Source organism: Talpa occidentalis, unplaced genomic scaffold (assembly GCF_014898055.3).
Source record: "Talpa occidentalis isolate TD23 unplaced genomic scaffold, MPIMG_talOcc4v2.1 talOcc4.9, whole genome shotgun sequence".
Taxonomy (NCBI): Eukaryota; Metazoa; Chordata; class Mammalia; order Eulipotyphla; family Talpidae; genus Talpa; species Talpa occidentalis.
In genome coordinates this window covers 14,710,240-14,723,006 of record NW_023605305.1, presented here as the reverse complement: position 1 = coordinate 14,723,006, position 12,767 = coordinate 14,710,240, and the positions used below count along the sequence as shown (strand labels likewise).

Here is a 12,767-nt window from a genome sequence, read left to right as displayed (position 1 = left end):
CACTGGCCGGGTCAGAGACCCCCGGGGCTCTGGCGCCCGTCCTGCAAGGCAGTGGGAGCGGTGCCAGGACCGAACCCACCGAGAGCGGAGACGGGGCTCGGGCAAGTCCCCGGGGCGGCGAGAAGCTGAAAGCCAAGGTGGCGTCGGCGCGGCGCGCAGAGCGGGGACCCCGAAGCGGGGCAGAGGCGCGGGGCGGGGCGGGGCCGCACGCCCGCAGCTGTCACCCGCCGCCGCGTGGGAAGCGGGCGGAGCCCCGCCCCCTCCGGGCACTCGCTCCGCGATTGGCCTATCTCAGTCTGACGTGTCAGTAACTGGCCGCCTTGATTGGGTCTCCGCGTGGCCCCGCCCCCACCCCCCGGCGGCCGGGGCGCGACCAGGCCGGGGTCTCCGCGGGCCCCTCCTAGGGCCTCTCCAGGCCGCGGTACCGCTTGCGCAGCACCGACACCGGGTCCTTGAAGAGCACCGGGTCCAGGCGCAGGCGCGAGGACACCAGGGGCATGTAGCCGAACGCTGCCGCCGTGCGGTTGATGCAGTCGTGGGCGGCGGGCTGCGGCTCCCGCCAGGGCTCTGCGTCGCCGGGCGCCTGGGAGCGGGAGGGAAAGGCGGTTGTGGTCTGCGACCCCCCAGCCCCTCATCCCTACCCCCGCCGCAAAAAGGTCTTGGATAGACTAGGAGAGGAGCCCTCCCTCCAGCTCCCAGCCAGCGCCGCCCTGTGCCTCCATCCTCACCGCTAGGGGTCTGGCCTCCTGGTGCTGCTTCCCATAGGGCACCTTGATAGGTGGCAGCTTGGTGACCGCTGCTACGAGGCAGTTCATCACGACGTCCACGCAGAAGGGCACCTCATCCGCCAGGGTCCTCAGAGCCTTGGGCAGGGAGTGGGTGAAGAGGGTGTGGTAATACCTGGGCAAGAGAGCAGGATAGGGAGAGGCTGCAGCCGAATTCACCCCTCAGGCCCATTCTCCTCCTTCCTGACCTCACTACCTTTGATCCCAATCCTTTCCAAAGCCCTGCCCACCTCAGAGTTCCAGCCCCAAGTACAATTAGCCCGCACTGTTCTGTGCCCTGTGGCTGGTCTGCAGCCAGGGGTGTACTCTCTGACCATCCTGAGTCCCCACCCCTGGGATCTGGGGTCTAACTGGGCCAGATAAGAGGATTAGCTGGTACAAAGGTCATCAAAATATGGCAGCCCAGAGACCATCTTCAAGAAGGCTGTGGATTAACCAGGCTGATGCAGCTCAAGAAGAGTTTCACCCCCACCTGAGCCCTGTCCCCAGCTTCAGAGCAACCTGGCCCCACCCTGTCAACAGAGGTGTTTTTCACTTTACCAAGAATCCCTTGCAGAGCCCCTGGATAAATCTCTAAGAGGTGCCAGGTTACACATCTTGGTTTAAACATGTCTAAGGAACCCCTCTGAAGCATCCCTCCAGAATTCACTCCCTGCCCCAGGACTAGGTTGCCTCAGAGCTTCTGGAAGCCCTGGGACAAACTCTGGCCCATCACACACATTTATAAAGCTTCAAGGCCATTGTCTTCTTACCTCCCCCGCCCAACACTGCCCGTGCCCTCTGCACGGCTCTACTTAAAATAATCCGGTTCTGAGCAGGAGGGCACACCCATCTGTGCACCAGGGGCTAAGCATGGTTTTCTCATTTGACTACCTGCCACATTTTACAGACGAGGAAGCTAAACCTCAAGGGGGCAAGGAGACACAATCACACACTAGGAAGTGGCAGATCTGGGCCTTGAACCCGGATCTCAGCTCTAGGCTTTTTTCACTCCCAGGTTATTCTGGTCCTGATTCAACGAGGGGTTCTCTGGCTTCTGACCCCAGGCCCGGGCTACCATCTGTACCGATGGTAGAAGGCAGCTGAGGTGAGCACCATGGAGAACTCGTTGGTCTTCTCTGCAGTGTAGGCCCAGCCATCCCGAGCCTCGTCCCAGAAGTGGCTCCAGGTCAGAAAGCCCACCATCCGCTCCGGGAAGCTCTGCCACACCACAAAAGCGAAGTCCACCTGGGGAGATATTTAAGTGAGGTCTGAGGAAGGACTTCCGGCCAGCCAGGAACTTCCAGAGATACGGGGGCAAGGCCCATCAGCTGAGGGGACTCAAGGGAGAGGTTGATCGTGAACCTTCCCAGGGGATGCTTAGGGGAACTTTTCCAGCTGGTAGCCATAAAAGCAAGGCTTTCAAGAGAGTCTGTGAGAACTGCTATTAGATTTCTAAGGAGGAGACTGATTGGCTTGCTGGGGTGATTTCAAAAAGAGGGGGCTTGACCTCTGGTCCCCCCCAGTTCTAGGAACCTGTCCCTACTCACGTGGGCTCTTCTTGGGCCCAGTCCTCACCTCACTTGTGGAAAGACTGCTGTGGGCATCGAGGCTGAGGATGGCGTTGGTGCTGATGGCACTGTAGGGGAAGAAGCGGTTGCTGGCCTGCAGGGTAAGGGGGAGCGGACACCTCAGTCGTGGGGCCATCCCTTGGCTCCCCAGTGGGTATCTAAGTATCAGCTAAGTTGGACCCCCTGCGGGATGGTGTGCAGGAGGGGCAGTTACAGAGCAAGCCTACCCAGAGCTCACAGTGGGGGACATGTGTCTCTCTGGACTTCAGGTCCCCATTTGGTAAAAGGGGGCAGTGGGTCCCTAGGGGTGATTCCAGTGCCGATGGCTCAGGACTCCTCTAATGTCACACTAGATGCTCTTCTCAATGTTGAGAGGAGCTGCCGGTCGTCAAACATCCTTTGTTTTAAAGAAACTGGTGCAGAGAGAAAGGGGTTGTGCAGAGACACACACGGCCAGCGTGTGCGCACACCAATGCAGATTCTTCCAGGTCGCCCCTTTCTGGCTCAATGTGTTGCCATCTGTGCCTGTTTCCTCAAGATCTCAAGTTTCTCTTCTGTTCTTCATCTGAGACACCCAACGTACACCCGCCCACATTCCCTCATGCCATAACACTGCAGCTCTCTGGCAGCACAGTGCACAAGGGCTAGGGGTGGAAGAGAATCATTTCTATTAGACCGTAGCCAAAACTCACTCTGATTTCTTCAGACCCTACTTTAAGTCCAGCTTTGACTCAGACCCAAGTAAAGCACCCACTGTGTGCCCTCCCCAGTTCCCAGCATTCAGGGACCAAGTCCAGCCCTCCCATGCCCCTCCCCACCCCTTACCTTCCTGTGAGCATCAATGACTGTCAAGGGCACTGATGTCTTGGGCCACCTGGGTGGGGGTAGGCTCTCGCTGCCCCAGAGAACCAAGATCTAGGAGGAAAGGGGGGTGTTCCTGAGGTCTGGGGCAGAAGGGGGGCGGGTGGAAATATGGGAGAGCAGCTGATAGGTGAGTATGGAGGAAAGCTTAGTTGGATCCGAGGTCCTTTCATTGCTGCCCTCTTCTTGCCTCTGGGCTTCTGGACGGCAGGAATTGCAGTGGTATGGAGGTAGCGCCCATGGCTTTGGAACTCAAGAGTCTGTTACACTCACTCCTAGCTCGGGCCCTGACCCCAAACCCTATCCCCATTTCTTGAAGATTTATCTGTTCCTTTATCACCCCCAACCCCAGCTCAAATGCCCAATCTTTGGAGTCACTCTGTCTGTGCCCTGAGTCTCCCTGGCTTCTCCGGAAGTGAGATTTCAGTCTGTATGTCAAGAGCTGTGAACTTCAGCTGAAGCCCAGGGCAAAATCCTTTCCTGCTTTTTCTCTGCATACTCAGGGCCTGGTGCTCAGAAATGACTGCTGGGTGAATGAATGAATGAATGTTTACTTTTCTAGCCTTCCTTTGAGGCACCTGGTTTGTGAGGTGGCTTTAGTTCCATGAGGGAAGGAGGAATGGGGATGGGATAAAGGAATGTGGAGGTTGGGACGTAACAGAGGACGGCAGCAAGGGCATTTGAATACCCTCCCGGGGCCTCCCCCCAAACTGCCTGGTTATCCTTGGGGTCTAGATGTCTTCAGGAGCCCTGCCCTGTCCCTTGCCCCACCCTGGATCCCAGCTGGTAAGGGGCCAGACCTGGGCACAGTGTTGGGAGCCTGCCACCGCCTGGATGAGCTTCAGCGGGGGCTGGCTTAGGGCCCCCACCCAGATCAGGGCGCTGAACCTGCCTCCAGGGTGAGAGCCTGAGGGAATGAGACACAGGCTATTAGGGTGGGAAGGGACAGAACACACTGGAGAATGACATGAGTCAGGGACCCCAGGAGTCAGGAAAGATAATGGAGACTTGGGGAGGGTCTTGGTGGAGCTCTCGGGATTGAAGCAAGGGCAGACTTGGGAGAGTTGAGGAGGGAACTTTAAGTCGTCCAAACCCCAGGGCATACCGTGTTGTCGGTAGTAGAAGGGGAAGTCTGAGGGGCTTGTAGAAAAAGTGGGCAGGGCCAGGAGTGCCCCAGGGGGGGTGTTCCACAGCAGCGATGCGTGAGCAGTAGCTCCAAAGACCCGGTTCTGAATAACCTGTGAAGTGAGAGCGGGCTGTGCAGAGGAGCGGCAGCGGGGCGGTTGGTGGGGTCTGGGGAAGTGAGGTCCTGGTGCAGCCCCACACCCCCCCCTCCGGCACACAGTGTGGCAGCTGCAGGGGACAGCAGGTTCAGATGCTGAAGTCCAGAGCAGATGGCGCTCAGGGAGGCGTCCAGGTGCAGGTGGTGATGAGCTTGCTGCCTCTCCTTTACTCAGGGCAGACATCACTACCAGGTCATGACATTTTTCTGGACTCAGAATCTCTCTCAACATAGCACCCTCCTCCTGGTCACCCCCCACTCCCACCCGCAGTCATTGCTTGTCTACTAGAGTTGGCACATGCTTTAAAATCAATTAACCATAGCTGAACCTCTACAGATAGGGAAACTGAGGCCAAGATTGGAGAAGGGACTTGTCCAAGAGATCAGAGCCAAGACTCAGATTCATCCCAGAAGCGTCTGGGTGCGGGGGGCTCAAACACCTGGGCAGGGGAGGTATCCCGAGACAGGGGTGTGGAGAGGGAATGGGGATGAGGCAGGAATCCCCCCAGGTGAGTCCCCCTCACCTCCAGAGTGGTATAGATGACCTTCTCCACTGAGGAGAAGTAGGCATCCCATAGAAACTGGGTCTGCTGACGCAAGGCAAGGACTCGTGCGGGGGGCATCTCCTGGAGGGCAGCCAGGACCTGGGGAACAGAGGGAGAGAAGGCGAGGGCATGGGGCCTTGTCAGGCCCTGACAGACTCTCTTCCCATGGTTCTCCGAATGAGTTAGCAGTAGCCACCACAGTCAAGACCCAGGTAATCTAAAAATCAAGTGTGCAAGGGTCACACAAAGCTGGGTTTAAGTACACTTAGTAATTGTGTGCCCGTGGACAAGCCACTTAACTTCTCTGAGTGTTTCCTCACCTGTCCAGTGGGGTTAATAACCACCTGTTTCTGAGGATGGTTGTGAGGATTGTTAGATGATTCACACTGGAGGCTTGGGAAATGGTGCTATTGCTACCGTTCTCACTTCTCTGAGGACTCAGGACTCACATATGCTTTTCAGAGCTGGGCAAAATTAGTTTCATCTGATGGAAAAGTCACTGTGCATTTTGCTTTCCCACCCCAAGTCCCATGGAGACGCTCAGATTTTCCATTTCTTGTAGATTTCCTTTAAATCGGGTCTTTACGCAGTCATGGGCCAATGGAGCTGGACCTGTGGAAATAATCTAGTCTAACATCCCATTTTACAGATGGGTCAACTGAGGCTGAAAGAGGCTTGGGATTTCCTCAGAGGCCTTGGGAGTGTCTGCCCCATCTCATCCCACAGGAGTCCCAGAGAGCAGGCTTGGCTGAGGGCAAATCCATCAATATGATCCATGGTGGACTGAGGCCAGCGTGGGGACCAGGATCCTAGGGTCCCTCCCATGTCCCGGGTCCAGTCCCACCCCATGGGCAGGGCCCTGAGCTACCTGAAGTGGGAGCCTCTCGTCAGCTACGATGGCCGCCTTAGTCCAATCAATGACCTCGGAGAAGGGCAGCACCCAGCGAGGGCTGAGCAGCACAGGGATGCAGCCAGCCTGGGGGAGGGGGCATTAGGGGGGCCACTGGGGAACCCAGTTCCACCTGCACATACTCACCCACCTCCCAATTCCAAGTCAGCAACTGCTGCTGTTGGGGGCAAGCGTTAGAGAGGAGAGAAAAGTGGGGCTTTTTTTTGTGGGGGGCAGTTATTCTGCAGAGGGTGTGGTGAATGTGGCCATAGGCACACCTGAGTCCCAGAACATAGGAGTGAGAGCTCCCTGCCCCTTCCCCTGGGCCCAGAGCACCCCCTGCCAGCTCGGGAGTGTGTGTGTGGGGTGGTGCCCAAGTTGGGGTTGTACCTTCAGGGCTTGGAAGAAGCGCGAGGCATCAGGACGGTGGCCAGGGATGAGGCAAAAGGTGGCATTGGGCAGCGTTGCCCCAGGCTGGGTCCTAGGGAGGCACAGGTGGGGGTCCCAACACATGAGGCCTAAGGCAGTCTCCCCTGCCCCCACTCTTGATAGGGGGCTCTTGATAGCTGCCCTCCCAGCCCCCAGCACACTCACCTTCCCCATGTGCACACCCACCAGCGTGTTGGCGTGCTAACACTGTGCAGCCGCACACTGGCATGCTAACACAAATGGAGGCATCACACCGGTCCTCGCCCACAGTCTGGGTTTGAGCTCTGCCTCTGCCCTGGGGGATGGTCTAGACCCCTCCCTTCTCTTCTCTGGACTTGGGTTTCCTCATGTGCAAAATGGAGGTGGTGGGACTGGACGTTTCCAAGGCCCATCCCTCTGCCACACACAGACCCTTGGACACCCCTCACCTGAGTGGTCTCCATGCCCTGCCCGCCTCCCTACCTCCCTTCTGAGAGCCCAGGCCATGAAAGCCTCCTTTGTCATGAGGTGGGCTGGCCCCCCGGCCTGGAACCACACAGGAACGGCTGCCCAGAGGCTCCCTCCACAGGACAGGCCTCCTCTGTTCTTCCCATCTCCTCCCTCAGCCCCAGGGCCACACTCAGGCTGCTGTGCCTGTGTGTGGGGCGGAGCAGGAGTCACAGCCTCCTCAGTGCTCCCTCCCTGAGACACTGCCCATTCAGGGAACCAGGGCCTGAGACCCAGCTGGGATATAGGAACCCAGGACTCCAGGGCTCACAGGCCTGAGAATGGTGGTGAACAGGGCCCAGAGGATCCCCGGACCCTCTTCAGCTACAGCCTTGTTGTCCTGAGTCTGAACCTTCATGAAACAAACCTGTGAGGATTTATAGCCTTTATACCAACCCTACTAAACAGATGGGAAGACTGAGTCTCAGAGAAACCCAAGGACTGGCTCAGGTCACAGGCAGGGTTGGATTAGAGCTGGAACTATAACCAATATGTGATTAACTCCTCTCCCTGGGTTATTCGAACCTCTCCAGACTGCCACTCAGGGGCTCTCCCAGAGGACTCCTGCCTTCTTCAGTGCTCAGGGGTCTACTAGGCTGCCCCTGGAGGAAGCCACAAGATAAATAAGACAAGCTCTACCTCATTAAAAGCCATATCGATGGTCCTCAGTCTCCAAAGAGACTGAAAACCCCGAAGTCTAAGGCTTCAGACACAAGACTGCTCAATACCTGCACCCCTCAGTCCTCATTAATCTGCATTATTCCCCCCTCTGTGGCTTTGTATGTCCTTCTCCCTCTACCTAGACTACCCCTTCCTGCCTTGCAAGAATTCCGCCTACTCAGTGTTAGTGTCTGAGCTCAAACATTACCTCCTTCGGGAAGCCCTCTTGATCTTTCCAGAAATGGCCCCTGCTCTCTGTTCCCACAGTCCCGGTATGCACTGTGATAGTAATGAGCCAGGCTCACCTTTACTGAGCACACACCTTGTTCTAGGCACTGTGTTTTAGAACCATACAGACTGTGAATGTTCCATTTTACGAAGAAGAACTTGAGGCCTAAAGAGGTCACATAGTTCTGATGTAGAGGGGCCAGGCCGGTAGTTAACGGGGCCTCTCTCTAACAGTGTGTCATAACCAGTGACTTTCTTCTCTAAGACAGCTATTTGAGGGCAGGGGTACCCATCTCAGTTTTTCCAGGGCCTGGCAGATAATGGGCACTTAGTGGGTGCTAAATGAGTGATTGGTCAGTGCGCACTAGAGGACTGAGGACCACTTATCTGAAAGGTCTATTTCGGCACAAATTCTAGTAATGAAGCTGGCTGGGAGTAACCAGTGGGTGGTCTTGGGAGGTGGTGAGTTCCCCATGAGTACAGGCAAACAAGCAGAGGCTAGACGAGCACCTGAGTGTGTGTGAGATTGCATTATCGAGGGGACATTATGGTAACTGCTGATGAATTTCTGGGGCTCTGTGACCCTGTAAGGGGTGGGCCACAGGCCAGCACCTTCGGGTCTTGGTTTCTGAGGAAGGAATCAGTGTGGCTCTACCCAGGGCCCCACCGTGACTCCCTGTGCCTTCGGCACTTGGGGCTTCATGCCCCTCCCCACTAAAATGTTAAAAAATATATCTGATAACTGTTGGCATGAAAGTGAACATATTCACATTTATGGTAAGACATTCTCTTTTACCTAAAAGTTCATTTCTTCTGATTTTCAAAGAAAATATTCTCACATTTTCTATCCTAAGACAGAAACATGTTTTCCGTTTCAAGTACCACAGGTCCTTGTGCCTCCTGTGCCCAGAGGAGATGGGCTGGGGGGGGTGGGGGTGTTGAAGCATGCCTTGAATTTATGTAAAAAAACAAACAAACAGGAGAGCAGAATTATCCCCACGCAGCTTGTACACACACAGTCTCTCAGAAAAGACACCTGAGAAACTGGAAAGAGTATTGAGCTCCAGGAAGGAAAACTGGGTGGCCGGAGGGGGTGGGAGCGAGACTTTACTGTAGACCCTTTATACCTTTGGAATGTTGTACCCAGTGAATGAATTCGCTATTCATAAAAATAAATAAATAGCAATTTAAATGGGTGGAGGCTGATTCCAAAGCCACAGGAGACCATTCAATGAAGGTAGAAAAACATGAGCTTTGGAGCCAACTTCGCTCCATCCCAGTGCCCGGTCAGAACTGTGAGGGGGCCGTGGTGAAGATGGAGCTTGTCACCAAAGGCCCAAACCGAGGCCCTCGAGCCTCAGTTTCCTGTTCCCTGAAATAGGAATGACCTCTCCCCTGAAGGGAGCTTGCTGTTGTAAAGCTGGTCCTACACCTGGGCCTGGGCGCCTCCCGCAGTGTCAGCCTCGCCCCTCCCCCCTCAGACCCGCTGAGTGAATGTGGCACAGCGGGGCCTGTGAATTGCCTCTTTCTCTGGCCAGCACTTGTTTATTCAGGCCACCTTGGGGGTTGGGGGCTGGCCCTGTGGCACAAGGCTTCTCTCACTCCATCCCTAATCTGCTTGGCTGGCTCAGGCAGCTGCCAGGCACTTTAGGGAAACTGAGGCTCAAACTTCCCCACCAGCAGAGGCCAAAGTCTGAAGGTCTTGAAGTTCAGAGGACAATTAGAAGCTGCTAAGCATCATACCTGGGAAATTAACTTATCAAAAATGCTGCTCAGAGGGTGGCCATGTGGATTAGAAAACCTGGGCTGTTCTGCCAATTTTGGATCCATCAGTAAACGCTTAGTAAGCACCTTCCTAAGCGGGCAGCTCCCTAACTCTCAGTTTCTCAAAGGAGTTCAGGCTGAAAAAGCTTTCAGATTCACTCATCACCAACCACCATTAGCAATAACTTAAGAGGCAAGAACAGCTAAGTGCCTGGTTAGAAAAGGAGACGAGGCCTGGTGAACAGAGAAGTGTCTCCTAAGGTGAGCTCTGCCTGAGTTCTGAACTTGAGGTGCCTGGGGGGATCCCCTGGTGACTGTGAGCATGGAGGGTACTGCAAGGGGGTGACAGGGCAATTCCATTCTCATCCCCTGGCGGGGGTCCCTGGAGGCCATGTGCCTTCAGGAGGTACAGGATCCCATTCCCACAAGAGCCCTTTGATTGAGAGAAGCCCCAGAAGCCCCAAGCAGAGGCAAAAATGGAACTTGGCCAGGTGAAGAATTCCTCGGGGGAAGGGGAGCTCAGAATAGCCCATGTTGTTCTAGCAGAATATGGGGAGATGCCCAGGGGAGGGAGCCAGGCAAGGATTCCAAAGTGACAGGTTCCAAGTCAGGTCAGCCTGGGGAATGATGGGGATCCCTCCGCCTCAGAGGCCCTGGACAACCTCAAAAGGACTTTCCTCCCTGCCTGTCCAGCTAGTCTTGGATAATGCTGGCCTCCTGGGGGTGAGAGGGGCAAGGGTACTTAAGGGGTGCCTACTTTACCACCTGAAGCATGTGACCCCAACTAGCCCCCGCGCATGAATAAGCTCTCCAAGCCCTTGTCTATGGGTCTATCCAGGACTCTCACTGCTGGGACGTTCTTTTGACCTAATTTGTATTTGCTGTAACCAAAGCCTGTTTCTTGGAGAGGTTTATCCCCAAAAGTAGACAGAGAAGCACCTTTCATCTGTGACCAGTTATTAATCTCCATGGCCGCTCTGAGGCATGTGATGTCTAACCCCCTTGCTTAAATCTCAACACTCTAATGCTGACCTCAGAGACAGGCAATTCCGGCTTGAAAGACTGGATGGGTGTCCTCAGACAAGTTCCTAACCTCGCTAAGCGTCAGTGTCTGGTACGCAGACACTTAAATGGCAGCAATTAGTATTATTTTATTAGACCCACTATTCAGCACAGAGCAAACACTAGAGCAGTCCATGTCAGATAAAATATCAGGGAAGGAGGGGTTGAAGTTAGCCAGAGGGAGTAGGAGGGAGTCTTCTTGGGGGACACCCCAACCCGCCTTGGACACCCTTGAGGCAAATCACCCCCTTGGGGGGTAGCATTCTTTGCTACCTGACTCCCACTGCTGCAGCAGAGGCCTAAGTTTGCCAGGGCCGGCAAGCCCTCCCATCTTGGTCCTGACCTCTTCCCCTGACCCTGGGCTCTCTCCCATCACAGACCCTGCCCACCAGCCCCCAAGGGGAAAGCTCCACTTACTGCTCAGATCCAGGGTTCCGTTCACAGCGCCCATCCCAGGGGCAGGCAGAGTCGCTGCCTGCCACACGCCACCCGCCCCTCTCTTCTGCCAGGGCTAGCAGGGCCACCCCGGGCTGGGGGCTGTGCTGTCGCAGCTGGCCAGGAGCCCTGCCTCGCCACGGGTGGGCTGCAGGGAGAAGCGGGAGGGCCACGTCGAAGCCGGGCCGGAATATGTCCATTGCCGGGCTGGCCTCGGCCACCATTGCCTGTCCCAGCCGGAAGGTCTGGGAACAGGGGGCTGACTGGAGACTGAGGACCAGATGGTTCCTGCCCCCATTCCACTGGGGGGGCACCAGGCTGCAATCTCCAGCCGGGGTGTCCAGACTGAGGAGGAGGAAGAGGCAGGCCTCGGCAGGGCTGAATGTATGGTATCGGGAGCCCTCGATGGAAGCCAGGATCCTGCGGTGAGTCTCCGAGCTCTGTCCAGTCGCCGGGTAAGCGAATACCTTGAGGCCACCGCCCCTGCACTTGGAAGAGTCAAAGCAAGCTCCCCAGTCACAGCTGCCACTGTGGGGGGCCAGAGGCGGTCGAGGGGCATCTTCCAGGAGCTCCCCAGGCTTGGAGAAGCTCTGTAGGAACTCAGCATCCAACCAGTGGGGCCAGCCTTCCGGGGCCTCTGGCCGAGGTCTGGCAGGCACTGCCAGGTGAAGAAGGAGTGGCAGGACTCTCAGGAGGACAAGGAGCCAGGAGGCCAACAGTGCCAGCCAGAGGGACTTTCTTCTGCACAACTGCATGTGGCCACTTGCAGCCAGGCCTGGGGAAAGCCAGAAGAGTGGGGGGTCTGGGGGTGGGTTGCCAGAGCTGCACTGGACCTTCTAGTTCAGTGTCCTCATTGTACAGATAGGACGGCTGAGGCCGGGGAGAGCGGGCTGCCGGTGTCAGGTCAAGCCGGTCAGGCACGAGGAGGTCGGGAGACCCAGCTTTCTGGCCTTGTCCTCCTGTGGTCCGGACTCTGCTTCCTCGGCCTTTGGACAAGTCAACCTTTGCTCTCAGCAGGGGCTCTGCTTCTGGGGCCCTCTCAGGCTGATGCAACCCCTGTCAGGACTGCAAGGCCGTGTCCTTCTGCCCTCCTGGCTGCACCTCCTGACTTTCCCCTCAACAGAAGGGAGGGTCGTGTGCCAGGCCATGGGGGACTCATCAGGGCTTGGCCAGGGTGCAAGGCTGGAAGGAAGCAGGTCTGGTCTCCCCAGTCTGTCCCCTGCCTGAGCTACCCCTGAGCAGCCCTGGTGTCCCCTGGCTACTCCTGGACTTGGGCCCTGGAACTCTAGCTAAAATTAGACCTTGCACCCCATCTAGGCTATCAGGGTCAGCTGAGGTCAAGGCCTGGATGCTCCCCCTGCGTGGGTAGCCCCAGGAGGGATCTGGGTTGTGGTCCTCTCCTACCCGCTGCTGTCCCCGGCTCAGGTAACTCAGCTCCTTCTTCCCCCACCCAGCAGCTGCACCCTCTGGCTCGGAGCTATCAGGGTGCAGAAGCCAGGGACCCCGTGCCAAGTCTCTGTCCCACAGCCGGCAAGCCCCCGCGGTGCCTTCTCTGTCCCCTCTTGGGGCAGTATCTGGAAGGGCTGCATCTCTATCCGAGCAGCAGCTGGGCTCCTCCCCTGCCAGCTCTGATTCGCTCCTGCCTGGCAGGCGGGGTCTCCACTTAACTCCTTCAAAGCCAGTTTTCTCTACTAATAAGAATAGCCTGTACCCCAGTTCTTGTGTTCATAAATAAATAAATCTTTAAAAAAAAAAAAAAAGAATAGCCAGTAGGAACCACACCTCACATTT

At 56.4% G+C, this 12,767-nt stretch overlaps 1 protein-coding gene across 1 annotated transcript; it reads right to left on the bottom strand.

The window, feature by feature from the left end:
* Positions 1-400: 400 nt before the first annotated feature.
* EXTL1 (exostosin like glycosyltransferase 1) lies at positions 401-12,528 on the bottom strand. The gene is made up of 11 exons (XM_037500153.1): positions 10,959-12,528; positions 6,303-6,393; positions 5,892-5,999; positions 5,003-5,122; positions 4,302-4,434; positions 3,997-4,103; positions 3,161-3,250; positions 2,343-2,429; positions 1,852-2,012; positions 729-900; positions 401-583 (listed from the first exon to the last, which is right to left on the bottom strand). The coding sequence occupies exons 1-11, from the start codon at positions 11,729-11,731 to the stop codon at positions 401-403; spliced, it is 2,025 nt and encodes a 674-aa protein (XP_037356050.1). The 5' UTR covers positions 11,732-12,528.
* Positions 12,529-12,767: the final 239 nt, after the last annotated feature.

Excerpts from the sequence above, each read along its gene's own strand:
- EXTL1 (XM_037500153.1), bottom strand. The coding sequence starts at position 11,731 with ATGCAGTTGTGCAGAAGAAAGTCCCTCTGGCTGGCACTGTTGGCCTCC. Across the intron at positions 4,104-4,301 it reads CTTCTACTACCGACAACACG|GCTCTCACCCTGGAGGCAGG; the intron begins GTATGCCCTGGG and ends TCATTCCCTCAG. Across the intron at positions 901-1,851 it reads TCAGCTGCCTTCTACCATCG|GTATTACCACACCCTCTTCA; the intron begins GTACAGATGGTA and ends TCTCTTGCCCAG.